A 20,665-nucleotide genomic window follows, 5' to 3' on the forward strand; every position below is an offset into this window, starting at 1 on the left:
AGAGCTCTCTGAGCGCGAAAACACACGCCCTCAGCGCGCGCGACGACGACCAGTAAAATATTGCGAGTCTTAGTTTAAGTGTACGATTCTCAACTCATTTTGTATTTTATTTTAGTTATTGTGTCGCTTTTATATTAAAACCTCATACCAAATCGGCGTAAACATTATTTCTATATCATCTTCGCCAACAGCCCGGAACAACGAACTCACGAAAACTCACAAAAGCCCGCCAGTCGGACTTGTAGTGTTAAACGAAGTTTTTTTTTCCACTAATATATATCATAATACTATGAATGATTTTTAATTTATAAGCACCTAAAATAGTTCAAAACTTATTATTATTAGTTTTAAGATGTTTTGCTTGATTTAAACGACATTAAAATTGTTCTTATAGACACTCGAGTGATTGTTTTATGGAAATTAAGTGCCGATAAAGGGTTTTCTGAAAAACAACAGCGTATTACTATTAAGATATTCCATTTATTTCTTATTCTTTGGTGCGTTGAAGTAGATGATTTACAAAAATTATGAAGAGTAGTCTTTTTCAACTAAACTGTCGTCTCTGTATACTTTAAATGACCCGTCGTTTTCGTACACCTGGCTGATGTGATATGGGCCTTCGGTGCATTTTGGCCCATCGCAGGAGAAATTATCATACTCGCAGTATTCCCCCATGATCATCTATAAAACAAAAAATATACGAAGTGATTCGCAATTTTGATACAAATCTCTTAAAATATAATATAAGATATTATATAATAAAACGAAACGAACTTAAATTTATCAAGATAGAAATACCATAAGTCTCATACATTTATGTTACAATCAAAATTCTGAACCAGTCAAAATGACCATAACAGTGAATATTATTAGTCAAAACCGCTTTTGATAACAACATTGATTAGAATTATTTCTGCCGTGAAGCAGTAATGCGTTTCGGTTTGAAGGGTGGGGTAGCCGTTGTAACTATACTGAGACCTTAGAACTTATATCTCAAGGTGGGTGGCGCATTTACGTTGTGGATGTCTATGGGCTCCGGTAACCACTTAATACCAGGTGGGCTGCGAGCTCGTCCACACATCTAAGCAATAAAAAAAAAATATTTTTTATCAACTAAAGTACTATAAAGATAATGAAAGCAATATTGAGAAATAGGTAACTACTATACTGTAAAAATGGAGACTCCGAACTCAGGTATCGAGATGAGCCGCGGTATTAACGTGGCTGACGTCTATTAGCTCCGGTGACCACTTAACACCAGGTGGGCCGTGAGCTCGTCCACCAATCTTTGCAATAAAAAAAACTACATTACATTAAATATTCATACTTTAAAACCTCATCGATTTACCTTAGAAGGATTAGCGGCATCAGTATCACAAACACAATGACCGCAAACACAGGTTCCCCGTCCAGAGCATTTCAATCCCTTCGTGACCTCTGGAGAGAAGCAATTATCTTCATTTTCTTTGCTCTGACATGAACATTGTGCGTTCTCTACGATACTAACTGAAAAAACAACATCATTAGTTATTAAATGAACTTCAGGCTCGACAGAAGAGGCCCGTTCCCGGAATCTGTAAACGCACAACATAAATACCGCAGCTCACCTAGACAAATTGGTGCCATAGCGTGCCCTTACATCTGATAAATAAGCAAGATCCTCTAGTCTGAAAACGATTCATTTTGAAACGATTACAGAATAAAACTTTTAATCAATACCTACCTGCTTACCCGAGCAGTCTACCGAATATTCTTTGAGCCCGTATTAAAATTAATAATTATTTTAGTAGTCGTGGCCTAAATTGTACGACTCCCAGCATAAGTGACACGACGCGGCGACGGTGCCGGTGTTCAAATTTCGTGACAGGTACCAAGATATGTACTTACTTTAGACGTTTTCACGTCATCCATCGAAATAACATAGTGCAATTTAACAAACCCATGAAATATATAAATTGGCTTAATTACTCATAGTATGACGAACTCTAAGCCCCATAAACTCACACGGGTAGGTAGGTACTAATTACAGTCTATTTCTGTTGCGAGGCGTTCACAGGAAGAGTGGGACGGCTTTTATTTAATACAATACAATTAAGACATCAACTTCACGACTCGAAATAGGTGGCGATTTTGACATCGTAATGTCTATGGGTTCTAATAGCCACTTAGCATCATGTGATCCGTGAGTTCGTACACCCATATATGCAATAAAAAATCTTTAAATACATAAATAAATGGACGACGTTTTAGATTTTTCCTGTGCCTGTATGAATGAACATTGAAAAAAATCAATTTGTATTAGTCCTATTTTTAAAGTTCTTTGCTTTCATGGGAACTGCCGGATTTTGAGAGAGTAGAATATGCTCATGTGTCCTTTTCGGCTTCTTCCTGGTTACGTTCACGAAGTAAGACATTCTTCACTCATCTTAACCATTTTTCTTTCTTAATATACCTACCTACCTAATATATTTCTATAGGTATTCGAAAATAACACGGCGTAAAAAAAACCCATTTATATTATTTTGGTATAGTAGAGCAATTAGGTAGGTAATAAATTTTCCTGCACACAATACCTACATTGATACTGCTTAAGTAAATTAATCCTATTACAGGAATTCGTGATAAAATCTATTTAAGAACTTTTTCATGATAAACTGGAAATTTCAGTGCTATGATGTTTTTTTTCTATTACTTGAAAAAAAGGTGTTTTTTTTTCACTAATAAAAATAATAATATTCCGCCTATTTCTGCCGTGAAGCAGTAATACGTTTCGGTTTGAAGGGTGGGGCAGCCGTTGTGACTATACTGAGACCTTAGAACTATATCTCAAGGTGTGTGGCGCATTTACGTTGTTGATGTCTATTAGCTCCAGTAACCACTTAACACCAGGTGGGCTGTGAGCTCGTCCACACATCTAAGCAATATAAAAAAAAAAAAAAAAAACTGGAGTAAGGCGAAAGAGGTCTTTAACTAAACTTACCTAAGAGCTTGTACTTACGTCCAAAATCAGTAAATTCGATAGTATCGTTTACGCAGAGGCCTTTGTTACCCCACAACTCGTTTGAGAAACATTTGTTTTCTTTTACACACCACGAGCATTGGGATAATTTCAAACAATCAAAACATGAGACCTTAACAGCACATACCCAGCGCTCATCCATAACGAACGGTCTTTTCGCTGCCATAATAGTCCATGGTAAAACAGATAAAAATAAAAACGCTACTTTAACTCGAGAACACTGCATAGTGCTTTTAGATAGAAACTTAATTAACTGGAAAACGGGAAAATACTTCGAACGGTATTATTGTACGATAGCCCTGACATAAATAACGCAATTGCTCTGTACTTACAACTCCTTCGATAACCTTTAATCTTTTAATCATGCAAATAAATAGTGTTTGTGGTTTACGCACACTTATTAGTAAAACAATATGTTTCCTAATATTAATAATATATTAGATAATTATTAGAACATTAAGTACATTTTCTAAATTTTAAGCACATTTTGGGCATGGTAATAATCTTTTATAAATATTTTAAAGGATCCCCTAAGATCCAGACTAACAATATTTTTTATGAACATTAGTGCGTCGGCGTTACTTTGATAACTTACTTACTTATTTGTATTAAAAGGGGAAATTCAAATCTAATAATTATTTTCTTACCATATATCCATATCTTACAGCCATATATATATATATCTTCACAGTTTCTAGGTCAGTAAATGGAGTTGAAAAAATTTGGTTTTTAGCTCTTAAAGACCTAATTATGGATAAGGCGCCCGGTGTTCTCGTATAAAAAAATATTTACAGAAAGGTATCCATTTTTCTAGACATACTACATACCTAACACATGTTCACGATCGACTTTCGCGATGAGGGAATGACATTGTGTCAAACCTTCAATATTAATGGGCGAACGAAATCAAAGTTCACCTGGCGTTGAAGTGCTACCTGAGTCCGTAGGCCGTCATCACAAGGAGAATGCTGCCAACCATCTTGAGACTTGAGATCGAAGTCAGAATTGTAAATATAATATTAACTGTCGAACTAGCGTTTCATCACAATTACTTTGGTTAGGTTAGGGTAAAATTGAGGTTCCCAGGCCTTATTCTTGATGGTCGTTGTACCTTTTGTACTCACTTCATACACCTAATCCCTCGACTATCTTGTCCGACCGTCCTGCCTATTTCTTGGGAGAACGATCGAAACGAAACGATCATAGGTTCGGGCTTGAATGGTAGGATGGCCATCATACACTTGAAACTTCGACCTTAATAAAAAAATATACAAAGTTGCTTCCCGTGTTCTTTCAAAATCCATTAAGTCTCTCAGAAAATTTCTATCATCACTGAGAGGTTATTTCTGATCATCTTCTCCAATAGTTAAGATGTTGTATTAAGTCACCTAAATTCTTCTTCTTTTCAGTATGGCAATTGACGTCTTGAAATGCTATTTCTGCCACTATCGAGATTATAAAAAATCTTCAATTAAGGAATATACACGTTATATGAAAATGGCCCAGAATGAAATGGTTTTTTTTTTATATAGCTTAGATGAGTGGATGAGCTCACGGCCCACCTGGTATTAAATAGTTACCGGAGCTCATAGACATCTACAACGTAAATGCCGCCACCTACCTTGAGACATAAGTTCTAAAGTCTCAGTTGGTCATCAACAGTACAATGACTTTGTCACCTTTCAAACCGAAACGCATTACTGGTTCATGGCAGAAATAGGCAGGGTGATGGTACCTACCTGTGCAGACTCACAAGACGTCCTACCACCAATAATTATGTAAATTATAATTTTACGGGTCTGATTTTTTTTACACGATGTTATTTCCTTCCATGTGGAAATCAATCGTGAACATTTGATATGTACGTATTTCATTAGAAAAATTGGAAACTGCCTGCGGTATTCGAATCGATGCATCGCTTGATACGCATGGACTGGGCGTCTTATTCTTTAAGCCACGACGACGACGTATCGTATTTTATTTGAGATACTAATCTATTGAGATGAAATCGGAGGAAACGAGATTAAATGACATGTCATAACGTCCCAGTAAAATAGTGGAGATTTACTGAGACTTCAGTCATCCTTTTGAAGGAACCAGAAGAACCACGAAGAACCAACGAATTCGTCTTGGCCTATTGAAGTCGTCGTGGCCTAATGGATAAGACGTCCGGTGCATTCGTGCTGAGCGATGCACCGGTGTTCGAATCTCAGGCGGGTACCAATATTTCTAATGAAATACGTACTCAACAAATGTTCACGATTGACTTTCACGGTGAAGGAATAACATCGTGTAATAAAAATGAAACCCGCAAAATTATAATTTGCGTAATTATTGGTGATAGGACCTCTTCTGAGTCCGCGCGGGTGGGTACCACCACCCTGCCTATTTCTGCCGTGAAGTAGTAATGCGTTTCGGTTTGAAGGGTAGGGCAGCCGTTGTAACCATACTGAGACCACAGAACTTATATCTCGAGGTGGGTGGCGCATTTAGGTAGTGTGTACACTGTATGCGCGCGAGTTAATGTCCATCGAGGCCAGAGGAGACGCGCGGTGGCAGCCCGCCCCACCTTCACCCGTCTCCCCGCATTTGTCTGACGTCGAGTGTTGTCCGTCACGGTTGTAACGCACGATAACGATATCGAAAATTTACGCTAACGCTATTGTGTTATTTAACCATGACTACTCCGCTTCCAATAAGTTCAGATAGAGATAAAGATACATGCTGATTCCGACTCTGATCTGTCGGTTGTCTTTTCATTCGATAGTGATTGAACAGGAATTTAAAAAATATTTTTCTCTATTAGAAATAAACAAGTAATTACTTATCACATTTATTTTATTCCATAAATTGCAAAATTACCTTAAGTTACATTAAACCAAATCGACAGCTGTTGACTAAATCGGTAGTTATTATCTACATTACCATATTTAATTAGGTCACAGCACTACCGTATTTCTCAGGATGGACATGAACTCGCGCGCCTACAGTACGTGCGGACTCACAAGTGGTCCTACCACCAGTAATTACGCAAATTATAATTTTACGGGTTTGATTTTTATTACACGATGTTATTTCTAAAGTCTCAGTTGGTCATCAACAGTACAATGACTTTGTCACCTTTCAAACCGAAACGCATTACTGGTTCATGGCAGAAATAGGCAGGGTGATGGTACCTACCTGTGCAGACTCACAAGACGTCCTACCACCAATAATTATGTAAATTATAATTTTACGGGTCTGATTTTTTTACACGATGTTATTTCCTTCCCCGTGGAAGTCAATCGTGAACATTTGTTAAGTACGTATTTCATTAGAAAAATTGGTACCCGGCTGCGGGATTCGAACACCGTTGCATCGCTAGATACGAATGCATCGGACGTCTTATCCTTTAGACCACGACGACTTTAAACACCTTATCCTACACTTCTGCAGTATTCTGCACGTTCACAGATCGTAAGCGGTTAACAAGCCACCACTATGCTACGCTTAAACTCCAAGAAATATTAAATTAGTAAAAAAAATTGTATCTCGCTTTCTCGCCCAAAAATTCCTCACTTCTTTTAATTTAATTTAATTTCCGTCCATTTCACTTTTCATGCGACAGGCTTCAGCATTTGTTACAAAAGATTTTGCAGTATGAACTTTGTTCCCTTTGCCTGTCTAATGGACGAATTCAAACAAACAAACAATCGTAAATATAACCTCAACACAACGATTTAACCTCAGATATCATACATAATAAATGTATTGTGTATAAATTATCACCACTAATGGAAAATTATACAAAAGGCAAAAATGTTGAACAGGAGTTTGAACGAGATAAAATTCCCATTGAAGGCTTACCTGATAATTTCCTTTGGATGCAGGTACATCGCAAACTCTAATTAAAAAAGAGTCAAACTTGATGGTTAGGGTGTTTAATATTAATTTATTTAAATCAGACATTGTAATGAAAACCTAAAACACAAAACGGTCAGGCAAGCTAAACCACTAGTGAAAAAATGGTTGCTTACATTGAACTCTATGGACACAGAGAACTTAATTAAAAACAAGAAATAGCAGTAGATTTTTTAATTTTGTATCTTTTTGTTTATTTTTTCTTATTAATTTATTTTATAATTGTTTATGTCTACGCTCCCCACATATGAGTAATTATTTGATGTGTTATTTTTAATACTCAAATTTTTTTATTATCTTATATGTTAAATCTTCTAACGCATGTTTTTGAGCGTAATAATTATTAATAATAGTGATGTCGTTTTGAGGTCAATTATATACATCGTAAATCGCATTTTGGTCCTCACGATACACGCTATGCCTAGTGTGAAGATCATTGGTTAATTTTATATTGTTGATGCCATCTGCGTAATCTCTAAGTTTGTTAAATATGTAAATAGTATTCTAGGTCATGATTTAAGAGTTTATGTAGTAAATAAAGAAATTATAATTATATATACATTATTATTTACTTATTTGATACAGGTCAGAGGAGGAAGTAAGATGTCAAACCTCCTAAACCACGTAACCGGCATACTAGAAGATAAAACAGCAACAGCAGTTGTTTGGAGCGGTGTTGGTGCAGCTATCTCCAAAACAATATCTTGTGCAGAAATTATAAAAAGGCAATTTTCTATTCAGCACCAAGTGACCAAACTACTGTACCAAATGTATGATAAATCATTATCTGTTTAAATAAAAAAATCTCATTATTTTCTAATTAAACATCGATTTTTCCCTTTAGAGTAGAAGAACACTGGGAGCCTAAAATTGAAGGCTTAGAAACGTTAGTAGTTAAACGCCAAATACCTGCTATTCATATTCTCTTAACAAGTGAACCTTTGAAAGATTTTAATCAACTTGGGTGAGTTATTTCATTTTCAATTTGTGTCCATAATAACTATTGCCTGTTGCCATAAATATGTGCCTTGCAATGTATATAAGTCTGTGGGCCATTATCTGAAAATTAAGAAGTTCATTTTTGCTTCTCATGTGCCGTATTTTATATTATTTACTAATTACCAATAGAATATCTTTATTCTAATGACAGCTATGCTGTTGGAACAGGCAGGATGATCATTGCAGAGTCATAGTAAGCTAGTTAGATTAAGAGATAGATAGGCTGTCCTATGCAACTTGGTGTTTTTTAAAAGTCTGGCATTGCATATGGGTATTTAGGAGTACATATAATTTCAAGTATATGTGATTAATAGCCTTCTTCAATTTGTATGCCTTTTACATACATTGATTGTCATAACAAGTCTTGTATATACATTTTAACACATTTTTATATTCATTTTATTACCGAAACAATAATAAGTATATCATCTTTGTTGAATTAAGCTTTCCTTTAGATATATGTAACTATTACCATTTGTTAATTTATCTTTAAATATTATTTTATGCAAATAGGCAAAACTAGATGAAAAATCAAATCACAAAAATCTCACCATCTATTATATTAAACCTAATTCATTTCCTGCAATATTTTAGTATTTATTTCTCTATTATTAATCTGACAAAGTATGTAGGTTATGTAAATAATCACAAATTGTATTCTCTTTTAGTTGTCAATCAATAAATGGAAAAAAGTTTTGGGAACAAAATGAGAATCAACCAAATAAAAAACAGCAACTACACTCAAAACGAAAAAAGGTATTCAAGCAGATTCAAAATAGCAAAAATTAAATATTTTTCTGTGAACTATTAATTCCTATGAATTTCTATTACTATCCTGTAATAAAATATTTATTTCTTCAACAATAATAGACACAATGTTTTTTGTGATATTATTTATGTGTATATTTGTAATAAAAGGTGTGAATCCAATAAGTGAAATTGGCAAATAAATGAATGTTTGTGCACATTTTATTTATACTTGATTTACAGATCTATCAATACCATAAACCTATGTAGAATGAACATTGTATTGTGTTAATGCATATAAATAATTTAATTTATATTGGTGTACACAATTTTTCACACTAAATTTAAATATATAATTTAACCTTGGTAGTGGAAGAAACACAAGTATGTAAATAAATAAATTCAATTTAAATGTTGTTTTCCATCAGAGAAATGTTTAAATTGTAATTGTTTAAACAAATTTCAAGCTTCTGATTCACCAGCTGGTACTTCATCATCAAGTTTAGGTAAAATTAGAATTTCTTGAGGTATTATTGGGTATTTTGTTACAAAATATGTGAATCTCTTGCATAAATGAGTTTCTCTTTCAAATGCATCATAAATTGAACGATGATGAAAGTATGCATGTGAGAAGATCCTGTAAACCCTTCTACAAACAGATCCCAACTTGGCAATTGATGAATCCTTGATGTTCACCCTAAAAAAAATTAATTAATGTTTTATTTAACTGTATTAAAGAACATTTGGTTTGTATAATATTATAAGAATATATAAATTTTAAACCTGCTTGGAAAGTATTTATTGCTATTCAACAAGCAAGCTGCTCCATCTAGAGTGTGCCGTGTGTAATCAATGGCTGGACATTCTTTAGGAGTTTTATGTGCTGCACACAGAAATATCCACTGTTCTGTTGCAGTCATTTGTGTACATGTTTCAGGTTTGCATTCATTTTGTAGGCGCACAGCCAATCCATTGAGCTCCATACAAAATTGTCTGTAAAATATGTTATTTATTTATTACACTTCATGTAACATTTACAAAGGTGGACTAAATGCCTAAGGCATACTCGACCAGTCAACCAAAGGTAGTGCAGAGTAAATAGTGGTAGGTAGAATGAAAATTATATTAAATTGCAAATACATACACAAAAATGTATAGTAAATATGTAACATCTAGTAAAATTGATAAAAAAATCTTTACTACACTGTTAGTTAACTTAAAATAACTACAAGTTCAGCCATTGAGAGAAGGTTAACAATATAATTATATTGATCAAATATAATTTAGTCCAAACACTATAAGTAAATCCAAATTACATCTTAACAGTGTAACATGTTCTTTCAGCAGCAAGATGATAGAATATATTCTATTACATTAGAACAAGCTGTAAGTTATAAATAAACACAAGAAAAATACCTTAGATGTTCATACTTCCAAACACCTTCATCCAACACCTCTGGCATCTTCAAAATAGCTTCGAGATTCGAAGGGTCACGTCGAATAGTTTGTTGAATAAATTGTTGAACAGCCAATGTGCTATCCATTTCTTCAAAGGGTTCATCAGGCCAGCGACAGAAGTCCTGATTAGAACAATGATTGTAATTTAGAATATTCTTCGATATTCGCGAGTCTTAATTAAAATAATAAACACAATAGAAACTACTTTTAGGGTTTAATCCTGAAATAATTTTAATTGATATATGATGGTGGCACATAAGTAACGCCACAATACCTGTTTTAATTCAGTTACATTTGCTGTGCATACCTTGGCTTTGGTGCCGGGTCGATTGCGTCGGAGTATTTGAACTCCGTCGGTCATTTCTTTTGGTGGAATGGCGACAAGATACTTTTGTTTGTCTATACTGGTTCGAATGTTAACAAGCCTCTGATAGTTACGACGGCACTTATTTGAATTATGCTTCACCTCTACCACTATTATTTATATTTTAGAATTATAAGAAACTTTAGCTTTAGCCAAAAAAAATCCTTTCATAATATGAGAGAGAGGACAGAGGACTCCGAATCATAGATTATACGCTTAATATTTGAGAACCGAATATTTTTCAGGTGACTGAAGTTAGCCCCTAAAAAAAAATTTTCTGTCCTGTTTTCTACTTATTTTCTATTAATTCGTTTGGTCATCATTTGTTCTTGATTGTTCACTGTTAATAATTGTTTGTCCCACATTTATTTATTTTAAAAAAATTATTAAAAATATATGTACAAGTTAGCCCCTCGATTGCAATTTTTAATATTTTTTCGTCCTTAATGACTCGTAAATATTCATTTTCGATTGTTCTTATATAAAACACGTTTGTTCTCTTTCGAAATTACTCGTTTTTTGTTTAATTTACTATTTGTATTAGTTGAATAAATGTATGCAAAATATGTATACTGCGCATGCGTCAACTATAATGCCTAAACTTTCTACGCGGTTTTAATCGTGAAAAGAAAAACAAATATAAATCCTGAAGGAGCAATTAATTGGTATACAGTTTAATTAAAAAAATAAAAAAATAAATAAATGAAATAATGTACATTGGCGTAAAGTTAGACCAAATATATTTTTCCATCCTCCTACCTATCGATAATATGTTCATTATTTATCTTTCAAGAGATAATGTAGGTATACATTTTAATAACTTTTTTACACAGTCGAAATTATATTCCTAAAAAATATATAGGATTATATGTGTACTGTAGTAGTAGTAGTAGTAGTAGTATGTAACTTCCTAGTCATAATCATCAGCCCATATAATATATTCCCTTGCTGGACACTGGCCTCCACTACCATTGAGAGGGTTTTTAGGCCTTAGTCCACCACGCTGGCCTAGTGCTGGTTGGTGGATTACACACATAAGAAAATCCTAAGCACATTTAGGTGTGCAGGTTTTATCACAATGTTTTCCTTCACTGTTAAAGTAAGTAAGTGATATTACACTGTGATAAATTTTCATTATCACAAACTTCCGAGTACCTTATGTAATAGGAACTGAGGTCCACTTGCCCATTTTAGCTACTTCCACTAACTAACTAACTATTCTCGTTTTTTCTGATATTGTTATTTGATTATGAGATCTGTGAGTGTTACTAATTATTGACAGTTACACCTACCTTGACTACAAGATGGCAAAGGTATAATAATATAACACATCTCATTTTTAGTCGTCTCTTCAATCTCCTTGACAATAATGAGTCTTTGCCGTTTCACAAATGCAGGCCGAGGTTCACTTTGAGTGAATTTTCGTTTTCTATCTGCCCGACAATCGAATTTGGATGGTAAACAGTTTGGTTTCATTCGAATTCATTTGATGGAGCCCATTATCTTGTATTGCATATAATTCTCAATGTGGTTTTCCAGCTAAAACATGAAATAATTTTCCAACACTTTCAATACATAACCTATAAAAAAAAAAATTTTATTTTACTAATGTTAGGAATATAATTTCGACTGTGTAAAAAAGTTATTATAATGTATACCTACATTATCTCTTGAAAGATAAATAATGAACATATTATTTACTTATTTGTTTATATTACCTATGTGAACTCCCTATCTTTTTTATACCTTCATAACGATAGGTAGGAGGATGGAAAAAATGTATTTGGTCTAACTTTACGCCAATGTACATTATTTCATTTATTTATTTTTTAATTTTTTTAATTAAACTTATACCAATTAATTGCTCCTTCAGGATTTATATTTGTTTTTTTTTTCACGATTAAAACCGCGTAGAAAGTTTAGGCATTATAGTTGACGCATGCGCAGTACACATATTTTGCATACATTTATTCAACTAATACAAATAGTAAATTAAACAAAAAACGAGTAATTTCGAAAGAGAACAAACGTGTTTTATATAAGAACAATCGAAAATGAATATTTACGAGTCATTAAGGACGAAAAAATATTAAAAATTGCAATCGAGGGGCTAACTTGTACATATATTTTTAAATATTTTTTTTAAATAAATAAATGCAGAACAAACAATTATTAACAGTGAACAATCAAGAACAAGTGATGAACAAACGAATTAATAGAAAAGAAGTATAAAATAGAAAAAAAAAATTTTTTTGAGGGGCTAACTTCATTCACCTGTATTTTTCATTACTTTGGATTAAAAATAGTGACTCCCAGAAGAAAGTACCGTAAAATGAGGTGACTAGGGATTGAGAGGTGAATGGGGACAAAACCAGGAAATCTTTCGACGCTCAATATTAATTTTTAAACCGTTGCAAAATCTTCCATTTTTTATAGTGTAATAGTAGAATCTTGAAACTTTACAAAACATCTCTGAATATGCATGATAATAGAGGCTAACTTATAAAAAATCGCATTTCAAATTAACTTCTTGTGGTGGTAATTATTTTAGTGCTAGAAACTTTGCTCTCTTTTATTTATTTGATAATAATAGAAGACGACTGTGATTTATAAACGTTTAGTGTTTGGACCATCATATATATTATAGGTAAAACTCAGTTGTTATTGGTTTTAATGTTTTTTGATAATATAAAAATACATGTAAAAATTTGTTGTTTTTGGAAATAATGGGGATGTCTCAGGTACAAATAACAACGAAAAAGGGGTCACTTGGGATGAGAATAAGTTAAATGGGAGCGACCTAAGTATAAATAGGTACAGGTTTGTAGGGTTGTCTACGTAGTTATTACAATCTTTTTTAAATGTGTTGGTAGGAATCTGGTTTATTCATGATGTTTTTGTCTAGAAAATTTATTCAAAATTATCAATGCAGTGTTATTTTATTGTTTGGCAAATATTTATATTATCAGTTACGTATTGTTTTCTATTTATAGATATATCTTCTGCGTGTACGTATCAAAGAGTGCAAAGCCTTATAAGAGATATGATCCCTTGATATTAAAGACAACAAAAGAAGCCTATGAAATTGGGAATAAGTCTTTGGTTGAAATAGCTAAGCAATTTAACTTAACTTATTATTGCCGTATAGGCAGACGAGCTTACGGTCCACCTGATGGAGAATTGTTACCGTCGCTCATGGACGTTAGCAATCCCAGGGGCAGAGCCAAGCCACTGCCTACCGTTTAATGCTCCCCACAAGCCTCGTTTGAAGAAAGACATGTCATAGCCCTCCGGAAACACCGTGGAGGGGAGCTCATTCCATAGCCGGATGGTACGTGGCAAAAAAGATCTGATTAATCCATAGAATAATCGACACACCTAATCTCTTAATCTACATAAAAATATCAGCCTCTAAGTACTTACCAAGAACGAAGAAATATAAACTCGCTTTTATAAGATATTTTTTTTTTAAAGAAAGCCCGCTCGTTTGAATTTAGGTGCTTACTCTCCCTTAAACATAATCCTTTGGGACTACGATAATGTCCACGGTAGCGCGGTCTCCGACAATTTTAAGTGATGAAATAGATGTTTTTTATAATTGTCTCACAACTTACTGGAAAAATCTGTCGCAGATTTAGAAGTCCCAAGTAAATATAAATTAATCATAAGTAATTAAATGTATTCAAGTTTTAGTTATATATTATTTTTTTATTTTTGTTCTCAATGCACCGTCGGTTGCACCATAATTGAGGTGACATCTGCCATGTACTTTTGTCAGTTTTTTGACTGTCAGCGATCACTTTATTGGTGCAACAAAATTAATTAATTAATTAAAACCAAGTAGTGTCAGCCCTAGCAATTTACTCTATGAACACGAATTTCGTCCCCATTAACCGCAATTTCCGGTTAAATAGAGATAGCACCTATTTCTGCTTTTTTTGCTTAAACTGGAATGCTAAAAAGGAATGCTTAAAAGCTTTAAATTGGATAACAAAGATACCCTCAATCTCTCAGACTCAATCATTTTGATCCTGATATAACATTTTAAACATCAACAACTACCTTAGAATTGTTCATCAAGTTGGAATTTGTCCCTAATCACCCCGTTTTATCGGTAATAAGTAAATCAAATAACCAAACTACTCTTAATATCTCAAGTATTATGTGTATAATCTACCGGCTCACTGAATTTGGCCCCATTCTTTTTTTATTTTCGGATTTTTTTTATTTTTAACTATTTGTTCGTCGTTTGGTCGTTAATGTTCGAATATAAAAATGGTTTGTTCGTCTTTTATTTATTTATATTTAATTAAACAAATGATCACCCTTAAGTCGGCCCCCTTACTAGATATCTTAGATTAATTAATTTTGATCAATTGTCGTTTGTTCGACGACTATTGGTGATTGTTCGATCATAAAAACAATTAAATTCCCAATTATTAATTATTTTTTATCTAATAAGCAAACCATCACCTTACGCCTACATTGCGCATGGGCCGGTTTTGTCAGTCAGCTGGCAATGGCCGTATTTACTAGCGTTTTGTTAACAGGTACATTTATACTGTCTAATTATTTCCTAAGTAGTTCAAAAAAATATTGACAACTTCAACAAACTTTAACAATACTTCAACAAAAAAATGTCAGTGAAGACGGCCAATTACTCAATAGATTAGTGCGGTTTTAATAAATTCAGTTATTTTTAATGATATTGAATATTAACAAGCTTATAGAAATTTCAGTGATTTCTAATTATTCTAATACCGGTCACTCACATTCGTACGAATACGCAAACCCGCAAGTGTAGGACGACATTTGCAAATGATTATGCAAAGTTTTCGCTGCATTCGTGGTTTTCCCAGCTTTGTCGGTTTTTTAACAGACATCAAAGCGCGCGAACCGCGAACCTTCGCGTAGTCTCCCACACATTCGTGTGACCAGTTGCGCCCAGGATTGCGAAGGCAACGGACGTTTCGCTATTTTCATAGATCGTGACGTCTACTGTGTAGCGTATCTTCATCAAAAGAAATCCCATAAAAACAGCATGGCTGTTAAGGATGTCTGGCAAAGAATTAAAAACTCTTTTTCTCTTCAATGTTCTAGTGACGAATTAAAAAGGAGGAGAAATTCGTGAGACATTCGTAAACAAGTGTAGGAGGAAGCGCAAACGGGTTCGCAAATTGAGTTCCGAACCCATTTGCACAGCCACTAAGCTTGCGAATGAATGTTTGACGGCCCTTCACATGCGCGCAAACATTCGTACAATATACGAATATTTGCGCGCATGTCAGTGGCCGGCATCATAAACAGACAACTAGAGATGTATGGATAAATAAATATAGTATCGATATTTTTTGAAAATATCAATACCGATATCGATCGATATATCGGTATGATTTAATAGAAAATATTTGTTTTCATTTAAATTTTAATAAATCAAGAACAATTATTAAGAAATTTTATAAAACGTAGTTTTAAGAAACTTAAAAACCAAATTTTAAAACCACAAAGCGAGTCGACCTAAAACAAAAAATACACACATTATATTTTTTTGAAAAAGATGTGTTAGTATAAAAAAAGTATTCTTTTTTAGGATTTATTCATCTTAAAACATATGAATGATTATTGATCTGAAAAAAGTATCGATTTTTATACATTTTCGATACTTGGCTTTTTCTATCGATATATCGAAATATTAAATATCTATCAAAAATATCGACACATTGAAAAAATAATAGGTATGTATAGATATTTTTTCATTAACAATTCACAGATGAGACAAGTGTAATTTTAAGTGTATAATCTATGGTGTAATTCGTAAATGTAACATGGTGGACTTTTTGGCGGGAACGCGAGCAGTGAAGTTGTGTGATTTGTTTTATTTTGTCTATTTAGTGTTTCTTCAGGTTTAAATGTGTAATAACGGTGGTTTATTAACTGTTTAATATCCGTGAAAGTGCACAAATGTGGGAAAATGAAACAAAGCTGCTGGACGTAACTTCTCGGGTTCCTCCAAAAAGTCCACTGAAAAAATCTCAGTAAATGACCACCATTTTACTGCGATTATATTTCATCCCATATCATTTCATTAAATTTCATCCCAGTTGATTAATGTCTTAAATTAATCATCTTCATTTCATTTCACTCCATATTATCATTTTTCATAAAATTAAGAATATAAAGTAAAATAAGCAATGACTTAAAGGTCTTAGTTACCAGGTCATAAAATCTCTTAAAAAAAAATGTAACATGGTCACAAAGTTTAGTAAATAATGTACCGTACATAATATGTGACATAAAGCATTTAAATAAGTTTAGTGACAAAAGTGTAAAATTTCAATAGCAGATTTCCAATTCGTATATTTACCTAAAACACATAAACACATAAATTAATTTATCAGATAAGATTATGTTCGAAAATGGTGTACACAATTTTTATTTTGTTATTTAATGTAATTTTGTCGACAAGCTCTTTTGTAAGTGATATTACTAGCAGTTCGTTTGGAAAATATTCCGAAGGAATTATAGCTGCATTCGGTGATTTTAATTCTGACGAATTAACTGACGCCTTCGTTATTAAAAATAGTTCAACTGTCAACGTTTTTCTTGCATATGACAAAGAGCCTTTTCTAAGGCCATCCGAATTTGCATGCAACTTTTCTGATATTGTTATCACTAGTATTGTACCAGGAGATTACGATGGAGATGCTTACATGGATATACTATTGACCACTCAAAATGTAAACAATACTTCAAAATTTCACAATGTGAGTATACTTTGGGGAGGTATGCCCACATTAAATTGTTCTGATGCTCTTCAAACGAAAGCAATAACATTTGAACAGCCATTAGTCATGGATTACAATAGAGACATGATCTTAGATTTGTTTGGTATCAATGTTGAGGGCAAACGAGTGTTTTGGATTTTTGACCAGTCACGTAACAAACCCAAAGAAAAACCAATGGGAGATGAAAAATTATACAAAGAAATCAAACAACCTCACTCGCATTCTTTTCTGGACGTAAATGATGATGATGCAGCAGATCTCTTGATAACTACCACATCAGAAGTTGAAGTGTGGCTGAATGAAGATACAAATGGGTTTAAGTATGACTGTAGTATTGAATTTTTGATTGGCCATGCTGCTATTTATGGCCAGGCATTGTTTCTAGATGTTTCTTTATCTGGAGAATTTTTTTTGGCTATACCTGTATGTTATGACATTGATTGTTTCAACAGCACTATTTTAATATATGACAATATTGAGTGGCATGATCTCCAAGTGGACTTTAATGATGGCAAAGGAACGTTATGGAGATTTACTCCTCCAAGAGATGAAATTTACTTAGACACCATTACAATGCGTAGTGGTGATTACAATATGGATGGGTACCCTGATATTTTAATGGTACTAAGTCCGACCCACAGTAATGACACTAGAGTGTTCCTACTTCATAATATACCATGCAATTTACCAGGATGTAAATTCGTCAGAACATTTCAAATACACTGGGATATGTTTGATTCATTTGGTAATGATATTGTAATGGCCACTTTTTACGATTTTTATATGGATGGAGTTTTAGATATAATTTATGTTAAGAAAAATTATACATCTCAAACACACACAATGCATTCATTTAGAAATGAGTTAGAATATGATACCAACTTTATCAAGGTTATTGTGGTCACTGGCTTAACTAATGCTATAGTGCCAATCTTAAACACTACTTTATACAAGAGAAAGGCTACTTTTGGTAAGTTTTATTCAAGGACAAGTTATTTTTTTTATTAACTGCTGTTTGGTTTCTTTGTTATAAATAGTTTTTATTAATTTTCAGGTACTAATTTACCAGGACCGAAAATTGGATACAATACTTGGTCCCAAGAAGGAACTTATAGAACAGGTGTTTGTGCACAGTTACCGCAGTCTGCATATTTTGCTTTACAACTTCCTTATTCCATATTTGGTCTTGACAGAACACCAAACTTTGTGGATACACTAAATGTTGGGCTATCTGGCTATTCCAAAAGTTGGACTCAAATTATTCCAAATTCTCAAATAGTTGTAATACCTGTGCCACCTTATGATCCATCTCAATGGAAAGCACAACTATTTGTTACACCTAGCAAAGTGATTCTCAAAAGTGTTTTTGTACTAACTGCAATTATAGTTATCATAACAGGGTGTGTACTATATTTGCATTGGAAAGAAAGAAATGATAGACAAGATATCATCGAGATTGATGATCAGACCTATGTAAAGATATGAATTAAATGCCAACCTTTAACACTATAGGACATTTTCACTCAATATTGTGGTTAACGGTGGGGTCTGAATTTATTTGGCCAAAAAAAACCAAGCTTGTTTAAACCTGTTTGCAATTGCTAGTGTGCAAATGTTTGTATACTTAAGAGATCTACTACTTTCATTATATGATTAATATGTTAAGGTAGACCTGTATTGTATATTAGTTGTATATTTTTTGTTAATAAAAATTTTACTGTGATACTTAATTTTTCTCAATAAAAAAAAAAAGGCTTATTTCTCGTATTTTTAAAAAGTGACATTACTAAACTTTAAAGATTGTTAATAATATTACATACTAATTAGAATTCATAATATATAATGTGTATAATATTAGTCGGGTCACTTCAGTTCATAAAATTGTTGTGAAATATGTAAAAAAATGTTATATTAATATAGCGTGCAGACATGCAAGAACGCCTCTTATGTGAGAGTGAAGGCATCCTTCAAACTTTTCCATTTGTTTTTATCTTTGGCGATTGTCTTGCAGTTTTTACCAACAATTTTTATTATATCATTGTCCCAACGAGTTACCGGTCTTCTTTTCTTTCTAATACCTGCAGGCCCCCGCCATAACGTGAGTCTACAGGTCCAACGGTCATCGCTCATATGGCCTGTTCAGCGCCACTAACTTTTGTCAGAAATTTAGTGCATCTACAACTAGTCGTCGTCGTCGTAGTAATTTTGAAGTCGTCGTGGCCTAAAGGATAAGACGCCCGGTATATTCGTATCGAGCGATGCGCCGGTGTTCGAATCCTACCGGCGGGTACCAATTTTTCTAATGAAATTTAACAAATGTTCATGATTGACTTCCACGGTGAAGGAATAACATCGTGTAATAAAAATCAAACCCGCAAAATTATAATTTGCGTAATTACTGGTGGTAGGACCTCTTATGAGTCCCCACGGGTAGGTACCACCACCCCGCCTATTTCTGCCGTGAAGCAGTAATGCGTTTCGGTTTGAAGGGTGGGGTAGCCGTTGTAACTATACTGAGACCTTAGAACTAATATCTCAAGGTGGGTGGCGCGTTTGTGTTGTAGATGTCTATGGGCTCCAGTAACCACTTAACATCAGGTGGGCTGTGAGCTCGTCCACCTATCTAAGCAATAAAAAAAAGGGTGCGTGTATACTTATGTACGCGCGTAAGTTTTTTTTTTTTTTTAATTTTAAATAATTAATAATAAATATTTAACGTTAATAATTTAATAATATTTAGTATGAATAATAAATAATAATTTTGTCATTTATATTACTAAAAAATGAATGCGCGATAGTTCACCAGCGGGGCAGCGGCTATATTCAGACTCGCCAAGTTACGTCGGTCGTATTGTAATGAGCGATTTAGTGGGCAACTTCATTCTGTTAATTCTGTGTCACGGTGCGCACGCATCGTAAAATTTCACTCTCATCAGTTTTTCATAACGTAACTTAAAAAAAAAATTGTCTTTTCCCGTATGATATTGTGTGGCATTTTTTGTATTTTTTTTACATTCGTAATGCTTCTCTCCATACTTCGTTGATCTGATTTTGTTCTTTACGCATAGCGCGTATTTCCACGTATGGCAGCCGTAGGTGATAGAGGGGAGCAGGCATGTGTCCATTAGTTTCTTTTTTAAATTAATAGGCATGGTTCCCTTTAGTATGTCACTAGAATTTTTCCATGCGCCTGAAATTCTTCGTTCAACTTCTAATTCATTGTTTTGTTTTCCAAAGGAAAGTTTGCCTAGGTTTAAGTAACTATCTACCTACGTATTCTAATGGTTTCTCGTCGAGATATATGGGATATTTTATACTGTTGGACATAATTTTTGTTTTATTTAAATTCATTTCCAAACCCACTTCGCAGCTCATTGTTTTTAGTGAGTGTAT

The 20,665-nt window shown here is 33.5% G+C and overlaps 3 protein-coding genes across 6 annotated transcripts; 2 read left to right on the forward strand and 1 right to left on the reverse strand.

Moving 5' to 3' along the window:
• Positions 1–460: 460 nt before the first annotated feature.
• Positions 461–10,731, reverse strand: LOC732938 (preimplantation protein). Of its 4 annotated transcripts, none has more exons than XM_062670348.1 (7): positions 10,431–10,731; positions 10,082–10,245; positions 9,449–9,658; positions 8,470–9,362; positions 2,999–7,706; positions 1,349–1,506; positions 461–681 (listed from the first exon to the last, which is right to left on the reverse strand). In XM_062670348.1, exons 1-4 carry the CDS (start codon positions 10,482–10,484, stop codon positions 9,128–9,130), a joined length of 663 nt encoding a protein of 220 aa, XP_062526332.1. In that variant the 5' UTR covers positions 10,485–10,731; the 3' UTR covers positions 461–681; positions 1,349–1,506; positions 2,999–7,706; positions 8,470–9,127.
• LOC101745517 (ribonuclease P protein subunit p25-like protein) lies at positions 6,754–8,883 on the forward strand. Its single transcript, XM_004924824.5, has 4 exons — positions 6,754–6,888; positions 7,505–7,689; positions 7,764–7,883; positions 8,587–8,883. Exons 1-4 carry the CDS (start codon positions 6,793–6,795, stop codon positions 8,705–8,707), a joined length of 522 nt encoding a protein of 173 aa, XP_004924881.1. The 5' UTR covers positions 6,754–6,792; the 3' UTR covers positions 8,708–8,883.
• A 5,972-nt stretch (positions 10,732–16,703) lies between the features above and the next one.
• On the forward strand, positions 16,704–18,997 carry LOC101745661 (T-cell immunomodulatory protein). Its single transcript, XM_004924825.5, has 2 exons — positions 16,704–18,242; positions 18,327–18,997. The coding sequence occupies exons 1-2, from the start codon at positions 16,904–16,906 to the stop codon at positions 18,755–18,757; spliced, it is 1,770 nt and encodes a 589-aa protein (XP_004924882.2). The 5' UTR covers positions 16,704–16,903; the 3' UTR covers positions 18,758–18,997.
• The last annotated feature ends 1,668 nt before the right edge of the window (positions 18,998–20,665 follow it).

This window comes from Bombyx mori, chromosome 10 (genome assembly GCF_030269925.1).
Source record: "Bombyx mori chromosome 10, ASM3026992v2".
NCBI lineage: Eukaryota > Metazoa > Arthropoda > Insecta > Lepidoptera > Bombycidae > Bombyx > Bombyx mori.